The sequence below is a fragment of the Panthera tigris genome, chromosome D4, assembly GCF_018350195.1.
Source record: "Panthera tigris isolate Pti1 chromosome D4, P.tigris_Pti1_mat1.1, whole genome shotgun sequence".
Taxonomy (NCBI): Eukaryota; Metazoa; Chordata; class Mammalia; order Carnivora; family Felidae; genus Panthera; species Panthera tigris.
Window position 1 is genome coordinate 73625141 of NC_056672.1, and position 12459 is coordinate 73637599.

Here is a 12459-nt window from a genome sequence, read left to right on the forward strand (position 1 = left end):
GGAGGAAGGCACAGAGCACAGACTTTGGGTCTGGAGCGACCTGGGTTTGAACCACTGCCTTACCCAGCTATCCTTTCCTTCTTTCAACAAATGTTGATTGAGTGCCTCCTAGGTGCCAGCTGCTGTGTGACCTTCGGCAAGTCACTTAACCTCTCTGAGCCTCAGTTTCTGCCTCTGCAAAATGGGGACATGGTGCTACCTACCTTTCCAGAGTTGTTGTGTGGATTGAGATGAGGGATGTAAAGCCACCCAGCACCTAGCACCCGGTCCCAGCGGGTTGTCGTGGCTGTTCACTGACGTGCTGATGGTTGAGATGGGGGCATCGCTGCACCAAGGGAACCAGGGACGTCTGGACCCAGGAGGGCCTTCATACTGTTGGTGGTTAGAAATTGGGGCTAGATCTTGAGAAATTCACCCATTCCCCTAGTATCACGTAGAGCCCAGGAGAATGAGGGGTGTCTCGCTTTCTCTTTGGCATTTTGATCTTGAGCTCCTACTCTGCGCCAGGCTCTGTGCTAAGCAGTGCGCATGCCGTGTCCTGCAGCTCCAGGTGGGGAGCAGGTAATTGAGGAGACTTCAAGGAAGGGGCTACTGACAGAGGTGTGGGCGGCATCAGAGGAACCCACAGGGGCTGGCGAAGCACACAGGTCTAGCCTGAAGGTACCAGGGGAGGGGAAGGTGTAACCAGAACCCGGTGAAAGTTCCAATGTGAACAGTGGTCTCCAGTCCCCACGGGAGTAGGGAGAGAAATAGCCCAGCCGACTCACTCTTCCTACTTCTCAGTCTCTTGCTGGGGCTTCCCGTTGGCCAGACCCAGCCAAAGGCACAGAGCAGGAAAGCCTAAGGGTGCAGCCTGTGAAAGCCAGCTTCCTGGGGCACACAGTAGATCTGGGGAGCAAGTGGAGAGTAACCAGCACCCACATACATTATATGTTGGAAGATGGGTGTTATATCCCCATTTTACAGCTGGACAAACTGAGGCCCGGAGGCACGGCACAGAGCCACACTGAGAAGCCCCGGCCCGGAAGGCCCTTCCCTCGGACAGAGACTGGGGGAAAAGGCTCAGAGCCCTGAGCGCTGTTCCTGGGAATAACGGTGCGCTCAGATGGCCGGAAATGGGAGGCCCCTTTGAGGTCCCCTGCCTCTCCCTGTCCGGCTACAGGCACTGATAGAGGCACAGAGACTGAAGAGTCCTCACGCAGAGTCACCAGCAGTTAGCAGCACACGAGAGACCGGACTCGGGTCTCCCAGATCCTCGGCCTCTGGAGCCTCTCTGCTCGCTGCCAGGGGCCCTGCCAGCCAGGGCGGACTTCTTTCTGCAAGGCTTGGCAGGAGGGTGGTTGCAGCTGGACATCAGAGTGGACTTGTTCCGTGGGATGGGGTTCCCCTAGGTCTGGCTGTTGGAGGCCACGACCCTCAGGGGAAGCCCAGAGCGGCTGCTTGTTTGTTTCCATGGCTCTGTTTGTGCGAGCCCCCAAGCCCAGGCCTCGCTCACCTCCCCCAGGCAGGCCTGTGGCCCCCGCTCCCCTCCCCCTCGGCTCTGGGCCCTCTCAGAGGCCCCGTTGTTTGCGGCGTGGAGTGGAAAATCCCACCCCGGCCCTCGTGAATCATCCCAGAGTCACCCGCTCAGGCTTCAGGCCCTGGAAAGAAATGGCAGCGTTTTTCCACTGTGTGGAGAACAGGCAGGGTCTCGGATCAGGCGAGAGGGGGCAGGGGGGAGCGCCCACCCTCGCTTGCCCACTAACAAACTAACAAAGTAAGTACTGAGCGGAGAAGGGTTAGGCCTATGGCCGCGGCTGGGCCCGGGTTGGTAGAGGAGAGCCAGGCCAGGCCCGTGGCCGGGGGCTGGGCTGCCATGACACGGAGCCGGGCTGTGGACTGACATCACCAGGCTGGGCCGTGGGTCCCAACTGGCACTTAGAGTCTGCTCTGCAGATGTGTGGGTGAGGTCAGACTCCCAGCCTGGATGCCCCTGTTTCTGGGGCAGAAGAAATGCCAAGAGGGAGTGTCCAGGCCTCCACAGCAGCGGCCCTACCAGGGTCCCTGAGGGAGAATCTCCCTCCCTGGAGCCCTGCACGAGCCCTGCCTCGCTGGGCCTTGACCTTCTTCTCTGTGAGATGGGCATGGTCTCCTCCTTTCCTCTCCTGCCAGATAACTGGAGAAGGAAGTCACCACCACCCTGCAACTCAGGAAGTACCCCATGCTGGGAAGGTTCTAGGATGCTCATTCCACAGCTGCCCATAGAGGGGCAAGCCCTTACCCAAGTTTGCACACCTAGTCAGAATATACCGAGCCGAGATTCTCTGCGTGGAAGCTCCCAGGAGAGGAGAACAGAGCCAATGTCCTGGGCTGAGTCCCTGTTCCGCCTGTTAGCTGTGTGGCCTTGGGCAAGCATTTTGCCACCCTGAGGCTCTTTTTGGTGTCTCATCTATGAAGAGGGCTCTGCAGTGATAAGGATGCCTGTAGCAGTGTTTCACTGAGCCCCTGCATTTCCCTTTAATTCTGGGTCACCTGGAAGAACAGGGCCAAGCAGGGCCTTCTGGAAAGGGAAATCTTTGCTCTTCCTGAAAAACAGATGCCAAGGAGGGTGGTTTAAAATTCGGAGTTGGAGAGCATCCAGCAGCTCGCTTAACAGAAACAACAGCTAACTTTTTGGGCTTTAGCTGTGTGCCAGGCACCAGGATTAGCACTTTTTATAGATTATCTGTCAGCAAGGTGCCGTCATATCCTCATTTTACACTTAAAAGAATGAAGGCTTGGAGAATGAAGTAGGGTGCCCTGAAAGCCACACAGCTCGTAAGCAGGGGTGCCTGGTGTGAACCCAGGTCCCCAGTCTTACAACGTTCTCTACTGTTCCCCTGGAGCGGGTGGCTGGGGCGGGGAGGGGGGGAGCAGTGGGCGGGGTTGTGGAGCGGAGCCTGGCCCTGAAATCCCAAACCTGCAGAACTACATAGAAGGGCTCTGGATGGAAGGAAGACAAGGAAGACGGCTGCCAATTTGGCCAGAGGTCCCGGGAGGCTCCGAGGTGTCCGGGACTTGCCTGAGGCCACGCAGCCACCCGCTCCTCCCTCCACCCGGGGCTCTTTCCAGTGCCTCTGGGGCCTTGGTGCCCATATCTGCCTGTCTGGATCTCTCTTCTGATTTTTATTCATGGACGAGCAAGCACGTGGCGTTCACAGGCCAGAACTGTGAACCGAGCCTGCCCAGCGTGAGATCTGGATTAATTACCAGCCAAACCGTACTGGGTTTTCAACGCTGATTTTAACTCCGGGCAGGAAACCTGGAATCTCGTTGATGGTTATTTGAAACAAATGAATTCCCCAGGCCTCACACATCCTCGAAAGCCAGGCATCCTTCGAAGGTTCTGTGTTCAGTTCTTCACATCAGGCACTCAGTTAATCCTCATTTATCCCTTCAGGGTAGACAGAGCCGTAGCTATTGAGCCCATGGTGAATGGGAGCAGGTGGAGACCTCAGGAGTCTCCAGCTAATAAGTAGCAAAACCAGGATTTGAACAAAGATCAGCCCTCTGTTCAGTAAGTCTGCTCAGCTGCCTTCTTTCTGTGCTATAGAGTTAGGCCTTTCTCTTGTGGGAAATAGGGAGCCATTGAATGTTGTTGAGCCATGGAGCGCCTTGGGAAGATGAACAAGCTGTGTAGAGAAGGACAGGAGTAGAGAGAGGGTGGAGGTAGAGAGACAAATGAGGGCATGGTCGCAGGTTCTCGGGGAGCAGTGATGAAGGCTGGACCAGGCTGTGACCACTGGAATAGAGAGAACGTTTCAGTGATGATTATATGCCAGTCACCGTGTTAAATGTTCACCATCTCTCATTTCATCCCTGTGACAATCCTATGAAGAGGCTCTTATTGCCCCCATTTTATAGGCCATAGGCTGGTTAAAGAACTTGCCCAAGCCCAGCTGGTAAGGGGCAGCGTGAGGTTTGAACCCAGGCCTGTCTGATGCAAAAGCCTTTGCCTATACCGTTTATGCTGCACTGCCTCTCCATGGTGCAAAGAGGCTTTGTGTGACCTTGGACAAGTCCCTTCTCTGCTCTGGCTCTGCAGAGAACTTGGCTGAGCTCTGAGGTCCCTTGCTGTTTTATCTTATCAAACATTTAGCTGAACCCTAGGGGGAGAGAGAGAGAGAAATAGTTCCTCTGAGGAGACCGTGGTCTAACGGGAGTGATAGGCTTCTGAGCAGACAATTCCCCAAACAATATGAAGCCTTTACAATAGAGGGAAAGAGGGGACTTGACTCAACCTGGGGGAGGGATCAGGGAAGGCTTCCTGGAAGAGGTGACAGCCTGGATAAGTTAGCTAGGCAATAAAAGACAAAAACTTCAAAGACCTAGAAACAGCAGCTGCAAAGGCCCGAAAGCCTCAAAGACCATGAGTTCCTTAGGTAGGGACCTCAGAGGACCCCTCTTCTCAGCCGCTGGGTTTCCATGCCCAGAGCTCTGGACAGGCTTGTTGAATGACTGCTTGAACTCATTCTCTGCTGCCACTTCGCACTGATGCCATCTTCTTGCTTTTTTCCTCAGGGTCCCCCTGGGCTGCCTGGGCTCCCTGGACCCCCTGGTGCACGGGGGCCTCGGGTAAGTGATCACACACGGTCCTTGGGAGCTCTGGTTGGCTCTTTGGCCTGTATCCCACAACCCCCAAGTTCCAGCCTCGCTGTGTGTCCTCAGGCTGTTTCCCGTCCCACGTGAGGACCCATTTTCCATTTTGCCCATTGGAGTGTACTTAGGGCTCTTAGGGGGCACCGTGTGGACGGGCGTGGTGTGGGAGAGCAATGACCTCTTACAGGGTCTCAGTTGTTCATTGTGGGTATCACCCGTGGCAGCCTGGAGTGGAGAAGGGGTTTCTGCAGACCACACGTCCTGAGCTGATGGGTTTCAGCATCTGTCCAGGACAAAAGCTGGCTTGGGAGGACATGACCCTCACATCCATCTCTGCACCTCTGCAGGCACCTCTGCAGGGCCTGGGGTGGGGATACCGACATAGGAAAGGTCGGGGTGGGAGCTACCCATGCTGAGAGGTCTCATCAGAGGCTGGAGGATGGCTTGGCTGGGCTGCAGTGGCTGAGATGAGCTCGCCTGAGCCTTGGTGTGAAAAACCGCTCCTACGTGTCATACCTCCTATGTCACTTAATGCTGCCTTGTTTGAGCCCCTCTCCCCTAGGAGCCCCATGGGCCAGTACAATCGTTCTCCTTTTAGGGACGAGGAAACTGAGCATGTAGGAAATGGAAGAGCCCAGGATGGGAGCCCAGGCTCTTAACCATATGCTGGGATCCTTGGGGGTTTCTCTTGTTGAAAAATCTGTCCTTTTTCCAAGAGGGCTCAGACCCATGACGCCTGGCACCTGTGCCTAGGCTGAATCAGCCTTTCCCACGCTGGGTGCCTGGCAAGGCTCTGGCAGAGACAGCTGCCTGGGGCATATTTTTAGCTCTGAACCCAGCGGATGGTTCTGGTTATGCAATTACTCGAGCCCTAGTTCCCTCCAGACCTGGCCCTGTGCTCTCTGGGCCCAGGGCTCTGGAATCTGCTGTCTAAAGCAGCATTTCCTCCTGGCTCCAGAGTCTCCATGGAGCATCTACCCAGAGCTGGGGACCACAGAGGTACCAGGGATACTGCTGGCCACAGGGCCTTGCAGCCTGGGACCAGGAGGAGGCCCTCTGACTTAGCAGGCACCTTACCTATCCAAACCGCTCCTCTGCACCTTCGCTCGGGCTGTTCTCTCCACCTGGCCCCGGCGACCTGGCGTGCCCTTACGCCACCACGTTTTCTGATGACTGTCCCCTTCTCGGAATTCCTGCAGCAATTTATCTGCCTTTCTGGATGGCACGGATCACTTCCGAAAAGCTCACAGAGACTGCTGAACTCTGTTGACCAAGCTACGTATGCATGACCTCACCCTCCTAGTCATCCCAAGAAATAGGTTCCAATAAGTGTCCCCAGTTTACATGTGAGGAAACTGAGGCTCAGAAAAGTTGTTACTTTGGACAAAGTCAACCATAGACTTTGGACTAGAGCTAGGACTGAAGCCAGGCAGTGTGACCCCAGAGCCGATGATGGTAACGATTTATTGCACTGATTTTTCTCTCTACTCAGTCGGGCCCTTGTGGGCCAGAGGCAGGCCCTGTTTTTCTCTTTCTTACACAATGCCTCTCAGAGTGCCCTGCATATAGCAGGTGCTGGCCAAATGTTTGCTGAAGAGTTCTAGGCCGAGAGTTAACACTTCACCCCAGAAGCTGTGTGATCTTAGGTAAATCTCTTCCCTTCTCTGGGCCTCAGTTTTCCCATCTCTAAAGCACGGGGTCCTTCCAGGATTTTCCAAGGCATTTCCTTAGAAAGGTATTTCCAAGGTTCCTCCCAGCTCTGAAATTCCATGAGTGAGTGAATGGCTCTCCTGACATCCTTCTTGGGCTCTCTGTGTGCTCCCCTCCCCATCATCCTGTTTCTAGACTGGAAATTCCATAGATCATAAAATTCCAGAGATAATAGAATGTGAAGATTAGACAACCCCAGCTCCTCTCTCCACAGATGGTGGCTCTGGGGCTCAGGGAGGGGCAAGGCCTTACCTGAGGTCATCCAAAGCTCAGTGGCATGCCCCTTCCCACCTCCGCATACTCCCCCGGCCCGCGGAAGGATGTTGGGGAATCCCTGGGCCCTCCCCACACCCGGCTTTCTGGGCTGCGGCATTTATAGAATTGGTCTGCTTGGCTCCCAGTCAACTATGTGCTGCTTCGTTTCGCTGCAAGGCAGTGGCTGGAGAGGGGAGGAGAGGTGGGGGCGGGGAAGCAGGAAGAAGCCCCCACCTTCATAAACTGCAGATGGGGTAGCCGAGTGCTCCAGGCCACCGTCTTTGGGGTAGCTGGGGGGCACAACTGGGGAGAAGTGGCCACTGTTGGCCTCCCACAGCCCATGCCTGGTTCTGGAGTGCTGGTCGGGGGCCCCTCCTGAAACGCCTTTACGCAACTTAGGCCCAATTCAGGCTGAGCCCTGAGGTTAGACCCCAGAAGCCTGGGCAGGGGTGAACATCTGAGGTCCTCCACGTTCCTTGGAGACCACTGGGCCCTAGTTACTCATAGGACTTTTGGGGAGAGCAAGGCTGGGGAGGGGGAGGGCTGCTCACAGCTAGTTCCAGGTCCTGACACTGCCAGGTCACATCCATATGCCAGGAGGCGGTGCTCGGGGGCATGCTTGCGAGGGCTGGAGAGCTGCTTCCTTTAGAGAGAGCGTCGCCCGTGACACCGTATCAATTCCTCAGGCTGAGTGAACTTCTGAACACCGTTCCTTCTCAACGTGTTCAGAGAAGGGGAGGGTCCCCGTTCAGGCGTCGAGGAAGAGGGAGGTGCCGTGGTTGGAATGTGACAGGCTGCAGCTGGAAAGTTGGCCTCCGAGAGGGAGGAAGGAAGCAAGTTCATACACGGCTAGCCAGATGAGTCAAGAGGGGCCAGGGACAAGGGCAGTGTGTCTAGAAGCCGGTGTGGTGGGGCACCACTGGGCCTCTCGAGGTGCCTCTCGCCACCCCCTCTGCCCCCAGATTATTCCTGCTAGACAGAGACTCTCGGGAATTACCTGACTCTTAGGGCTCTGTTTCTATTACTGGCTGCAAGACTCTAACCCAGGGCCCTTGCTGGAGAAAGTAGACATAACAGGTTCCAGCTGTTATATGGGATTCAGATATGACCTGGGAAAATCCAGTGCCATGAATAAGCCTTAGACCTGAAGCCAACAGGCCTGGGTCCCAGCCCTGGCTCGGCCATCGCTCTGCTGTGTGACTTGGCCAAGACTCTTTGACTCTCTGGGCCCGGTCTTCCTAGCTGCTCCAAGGCCCCCAGAGGACCCGTAAGCTCAGAGCGTGTAGGAATCTAAGGGAGAGCTCTCTGGCTGGGCTGTGGCTCCGGAGGGATGCACCTTTGCTCGGGAAATGCCACATACTCCCTTCACTGAGTTCTCTACTCCAAAGGCTCACACAACAGCACGGTTGGAGCCGAAAGGGAGCAGTTCGTTTAGGCAGAAGTCCTAGAAGATCCCCGGGAGGAAGTAGCATTTGAGCCAGGCCTTGAAGAATGGGGTAGGTGTCAGCTGGGGATGGATGGGAAACGCATGCCAGGTGATGGGAACAGCACAGGCAAACGTGATGAGGCATGGGGGAGGGAAGCAAATAGAGAAACGGGTTTTGAGCCCGGGAAGCCAGCCTGGGAAGGGCTGCGGGGCCAGGTGGAGAGAAGGGGGAGGCAGCAAAACTCCGAGGTTGAGGGCTTGAGCTCTGAAGCCGGACATCTGAGGTTGAGCTCTGGCCCTGCCTCTTAGCGGCTGAGTGACCTGAGAAAGTTCTAAACCTCTCTGAGCACCGTCTTCAAAATAGGAATGATAGCTTCTACCTCGCAGGTTAGTAGAGTAAAACGAGGTGATGCGTGGAAAGTGTTTAGTGCAGGGGCAGGCACTGAGGGGGCCCTCCCTAAGAGTAGACTGCCATGATAGTCCGCTGAGGCTTGGCTCGGTGAGAAGACCCAGAAGGGTAGGGGGAATGTGCCGGGCATTGCTGTGGGAGGTGCGTGACACCCATTTTTCTCTCACTTCTTTGTTTCTTTCCCCTTTCAGGGTCCTCCTGGGCCTTATGGAAACCCAGGCCTCCCCGGCCCTCCTGGAGCCAAAGTGAGTGTTTGCAGTGGGGTCTGCAGGTCGGGCCAGGGAGTGGGTGCTGGGGTTGGGGCCACGTTTGGGGTGCTTCTTAGGGGCTCCTGGTGGGAGGGCCTCAGTGCCACAGGCAGTCCCGGAGCGCCTCCCAAGTGCCAGGATGGTGACACAGTGGGGACTTGGGAGTAGAGCTTCTGGCTGGGGGTGGGGGGGCTAGGGAGAAGAGGACAGCTGCCACCTACAGTCCTCAAAGGAGAGCAGGAAGAAGGGTCATTTGCTGCTTAATAGGGCGGACCTGGAATGTCGGACTAGGGATATAAGTTTTATGGGTCGTAAGACTTACCCTGTCCGTCTTTCAAGCTGGGGAGGGACATGGTCGTGTTTGAGGACGATCATTGTCGTATGGACGTTGACTGGAGGAGGGGACCAGAGCAGAGGCAGGGAGACCTGGGGTGGTACAGGGGAGGGATGAGGCTAGCCCAGCCAGCCTAGGGATGTGTGAGGAGGGGAAGCGGCTGCATTCACGATGTGGGGGGGAGGTAGAGACGACGGGGCCATAGGCGACAGAGAAGAGACCAGTGACTCCCATGGGGTAACCCGGGGGACCAGACCCGGGAACCCAATGAGGATGTCATTTGGGACCCTGGAGCCCCGCCAGGTGGAGACCATTTGTGGACAGACCTTTTGAAACTCTGCAGAAGGCTGAGCCAGAGATAGAGCCTTGGGGGGGCGGGGGGTGGTGGCCACCTCCCCCAGGGAACCTTTCTGGAATGCTCCAGTCCACTTTAAGATGAGCCCGCAGAGACCAGAGTGACCGGTACTCTGATGCCGGCTGGGAACTGCAGCCCCGCAGCTCCTCGGTCTATTCCTGCAGCTGCGGCAGTGAACAGGGCTGTCCGGGGCTGTGCTTGGAGTGAGCAGCCTGAGCACCAGAAGGTGTGCCAGGCCAGCAACATTTAGGTCATGGGGAGAAGTCTCCAGGAGTGGCCGGAGACACAGGAGGAGGGGAAGGACATTGCAAGGTCAGGGAAGCCAAGAACGCAGAAACCGTGTGGAAAGAGTGTGAAGCAGGCTGGAAAGGCAGAGGGGCTCCCGGTCAGGACAGAGCCCGGCCCAGCCTGCCCTCCGAGGGTCACGAGAGTGGCCAGGCCCAAGGTGATTCTTTGCTAAGCCTGTCGTGCAGGTCGGGTGGCTTAAAGAAAGTTTTTATTGTCGGCAATAATCACCGTATATTGGACCTTACTGTGGGCGCTATGCATGCACTTTATGTAACTTGTCTTCATTGGATCCCCACAAAGACCTAAGGAGATGGGTGGAGATACCGTACCCATTTACAGATGGGGAAACCAAGGCTCAGGCACCTTATGCCAGTGTCTGGGAAATGGTAGCAGGTACCTGCTCCAGTGGGCCGGGCAGAACGAGGCAGCTCCCGTGGAGACTTCTGCTTTGCACAGGGCTCAGGTCTCCCAGGCCGTGGGCTACATCACGATGTCGAGGACCCACAGCTGTTCCAAATCACCGGGTCTGCTCAGGAACACGCTTTTCTTGGTCTGGCTGGGTCTGGCTGGGACCGTCCGGTCCTCCCCACTCCCTCCAGCTTCCAGATTGATCCCTGGCTTCTATGGGAGCAGAGGCTCCTTCTCCGGCCCATGCTGACCCCACACTGCAGGGCCTCAGCCCCAGGCCCACGGCAGCCCTGGTCTGGCCTGCAGCCCACTCCCTCTCATCCAGCCGATAGGTGTGCTGAGGCAGGAGGGGGCCCCTCGGCTGCTTCTCCCTCCATTTTGAGAAGCAGCCCTGGGTGCGGTGAGTGAGGCTCGTACCTAGCAGGTGACTCTGCCTCCTGCCGCATAGAGCTGGGATGAATGGACTCAGGGTCTCCTGGACAGGATTCCAGCCTGCTTCTGCACGTAACAACTAAGGGTGTGGGTTCCAGAAAATACACTGGAATAAGAGGCTGCTTCTTCCATGAGTGCTTGCGTAAAACTCCAAGGGGGAGTCATGCCCTTTGCCTGCTACCTGGCCTGGAGCCCGGGGGTGAGCAGAGGTGGCCCCAGGACAGGCCAGTTGGGTGGGAGCCCCCAGTTCGCTGGGCTTGGATCCTGGGCTGCGCTTGATCTGTGGTGTGGCCAGGACAAGGTTAGAGCGGAGGCCCTCCCTGGATGGAATTCCTGACTCAGCTGGAGACAATGCTATGGATCTGCACCAAGGGTGTGATTCTGGGGAGAGGGTCCTCACTGTGTTCCAGATCCCCCTTGGGCCTGGGAGGTGACCTGATGGGACCGTAGGGCCGGCCTCCCGCAGGCCCTGGGCCGGCTCCTCCTCTTCCACATGATGTTGGTTTCTAGAGCCGCCCCTGGGGCCACCCATCCATTCATCTTCCTTCAGTCAACAAACGTTTATTGAGCACCTACTATGTGCTCAATAATTGATAGAAAAATCAGGAAGGTCTGCCCAAGTGACAGGGAGCCTCCACTTTGGATGGGTCACTGTGCATACATTGTTTCAGGGGGTTGATGGAGCCCTCAGGAGCTGATGGTCTTGTAGGATGAAGACTGAGGGGTGGGAGAGTCAGGTGGATTGAGCGGAATCAAGAAAGGGAGGAAGAGCAAAGGAAGGACTTCATGCCTCTTGAGGTCACAAAGGGCCAAGGTGACTTTCCCGGGTTACTGGCAATGACCAGCAGGGGCAGGACTATATTTTGGATCCTTGGGTTTGCCCGCTGGAAGACACTTGTCAGGGCCGCTGCAAGCCAGAGCCACGGTTCAGCCCAACCCGCCTGCCCTAGGCCCCAAGGCTTACCCATGCGCCCATATACCCATATACCCCACGCTCAAATCTACCAAGAAGACGGAGGGTCAACCCCCACATGGAGTCGAGATCAAGGGCTTTGGGAATGAGGCAGAGAGGCCAGCACCCTGGGAGGATGGCACTGGCTGACGTTTAGAGGCCCAGTGTTGAGTCATTGGATTGATTCGTGGAGCCAACCAACCCACAGTTGTTGCTGCAGGGAAGGGCAGTGATGAAGAGCACAGACTCTGGAGCCAGATGATCGAAGTTCACATCCCAGCTCTGTCCTCTCCTAGTTCTGTGACTCTGGGTACATCATTTCTGCTTCCTGTGCCTCAGTTTCCTCCTCTAGCAAATGGATGATAAGAGTAGCTGCCCCCTTGAGTTGTCATGAGGACTAACTGAGTCACTTAGAGCAGTGCTGGCCTGTGGCAATGCTACGGGAGGGTCAGCTGTCAGCACGTGCAAGGTGTTGGGCCAATGTTGGGGCAACAGCAAGTGCAGTCCCTGCCCTTGCGGAAACAAGCTAACCGCACTGGCAAATGCAGAATTATGCCATGATCAGGGTTCCACATGAGAAGCATGGGCTGCTCCGATGCCTAGCCCAGTGGGGATTGGTCTGGTCTGGGAGGTGAGGTGTGCCTTTCCGGAGGGCAGACGGGCTGAACTAAGGTCTGAGGTGCAGCGGGTGACAAGACACAGAGGCAGGGGGTGGCTGGGGAGGGTAGCAGGCCTGGTAGGCGGTGGTAAGACTTTTGGACTTTAGCCAAGGAGCAATAGGAATCCGTGAGCAGGGTTTTGGCAGAGGTGACATGATCAGATGAGGTCTGTAAAGGCCACTCGGGCAGCCTGAGAAGCAGGGCTGAGAAGCCGGTGGGGAGGTCTGGAGCTGGGGATGCTGATGGGCCGTGGTGCAGTCAGGTGGGATACAGGGCCGGGCGCAGGTGAGGGGCTCTGGGCCAAAGGCAGGTGGGGCTCCAGCCATGAAGAAAACCAGAGCTGTCCATGACAGAGGCTCAGGCCCC

The 12459-nt window shown here is 56.6% G+C and overlaps 1 protein-coding gene across 1 annotated transcript in view; it reads left to right on the top strand.

The window, feature by feature from the left end:
* COL27A1 (collagen type XXVII alpha 1 chain) overlaps window positions 1-12459 on the top strand; it is a 140205-nt gene that overhangs the window by 16508 nt on the left and 111238 nt on the right. Inside the window, exons 4-5 of the mRNA XM_042963692.1 lie at window positions 4540-4593; window positions 8609-8662. Coding sequence (XP_042819626.1) covers window positions 4540-4593; window positions 8609-8662 — 108 coding nt within the window. The remainder of the gene's footprint in view (window positions 1-4539; window positions 4594-8608; window positions 8663-12459) is intronic.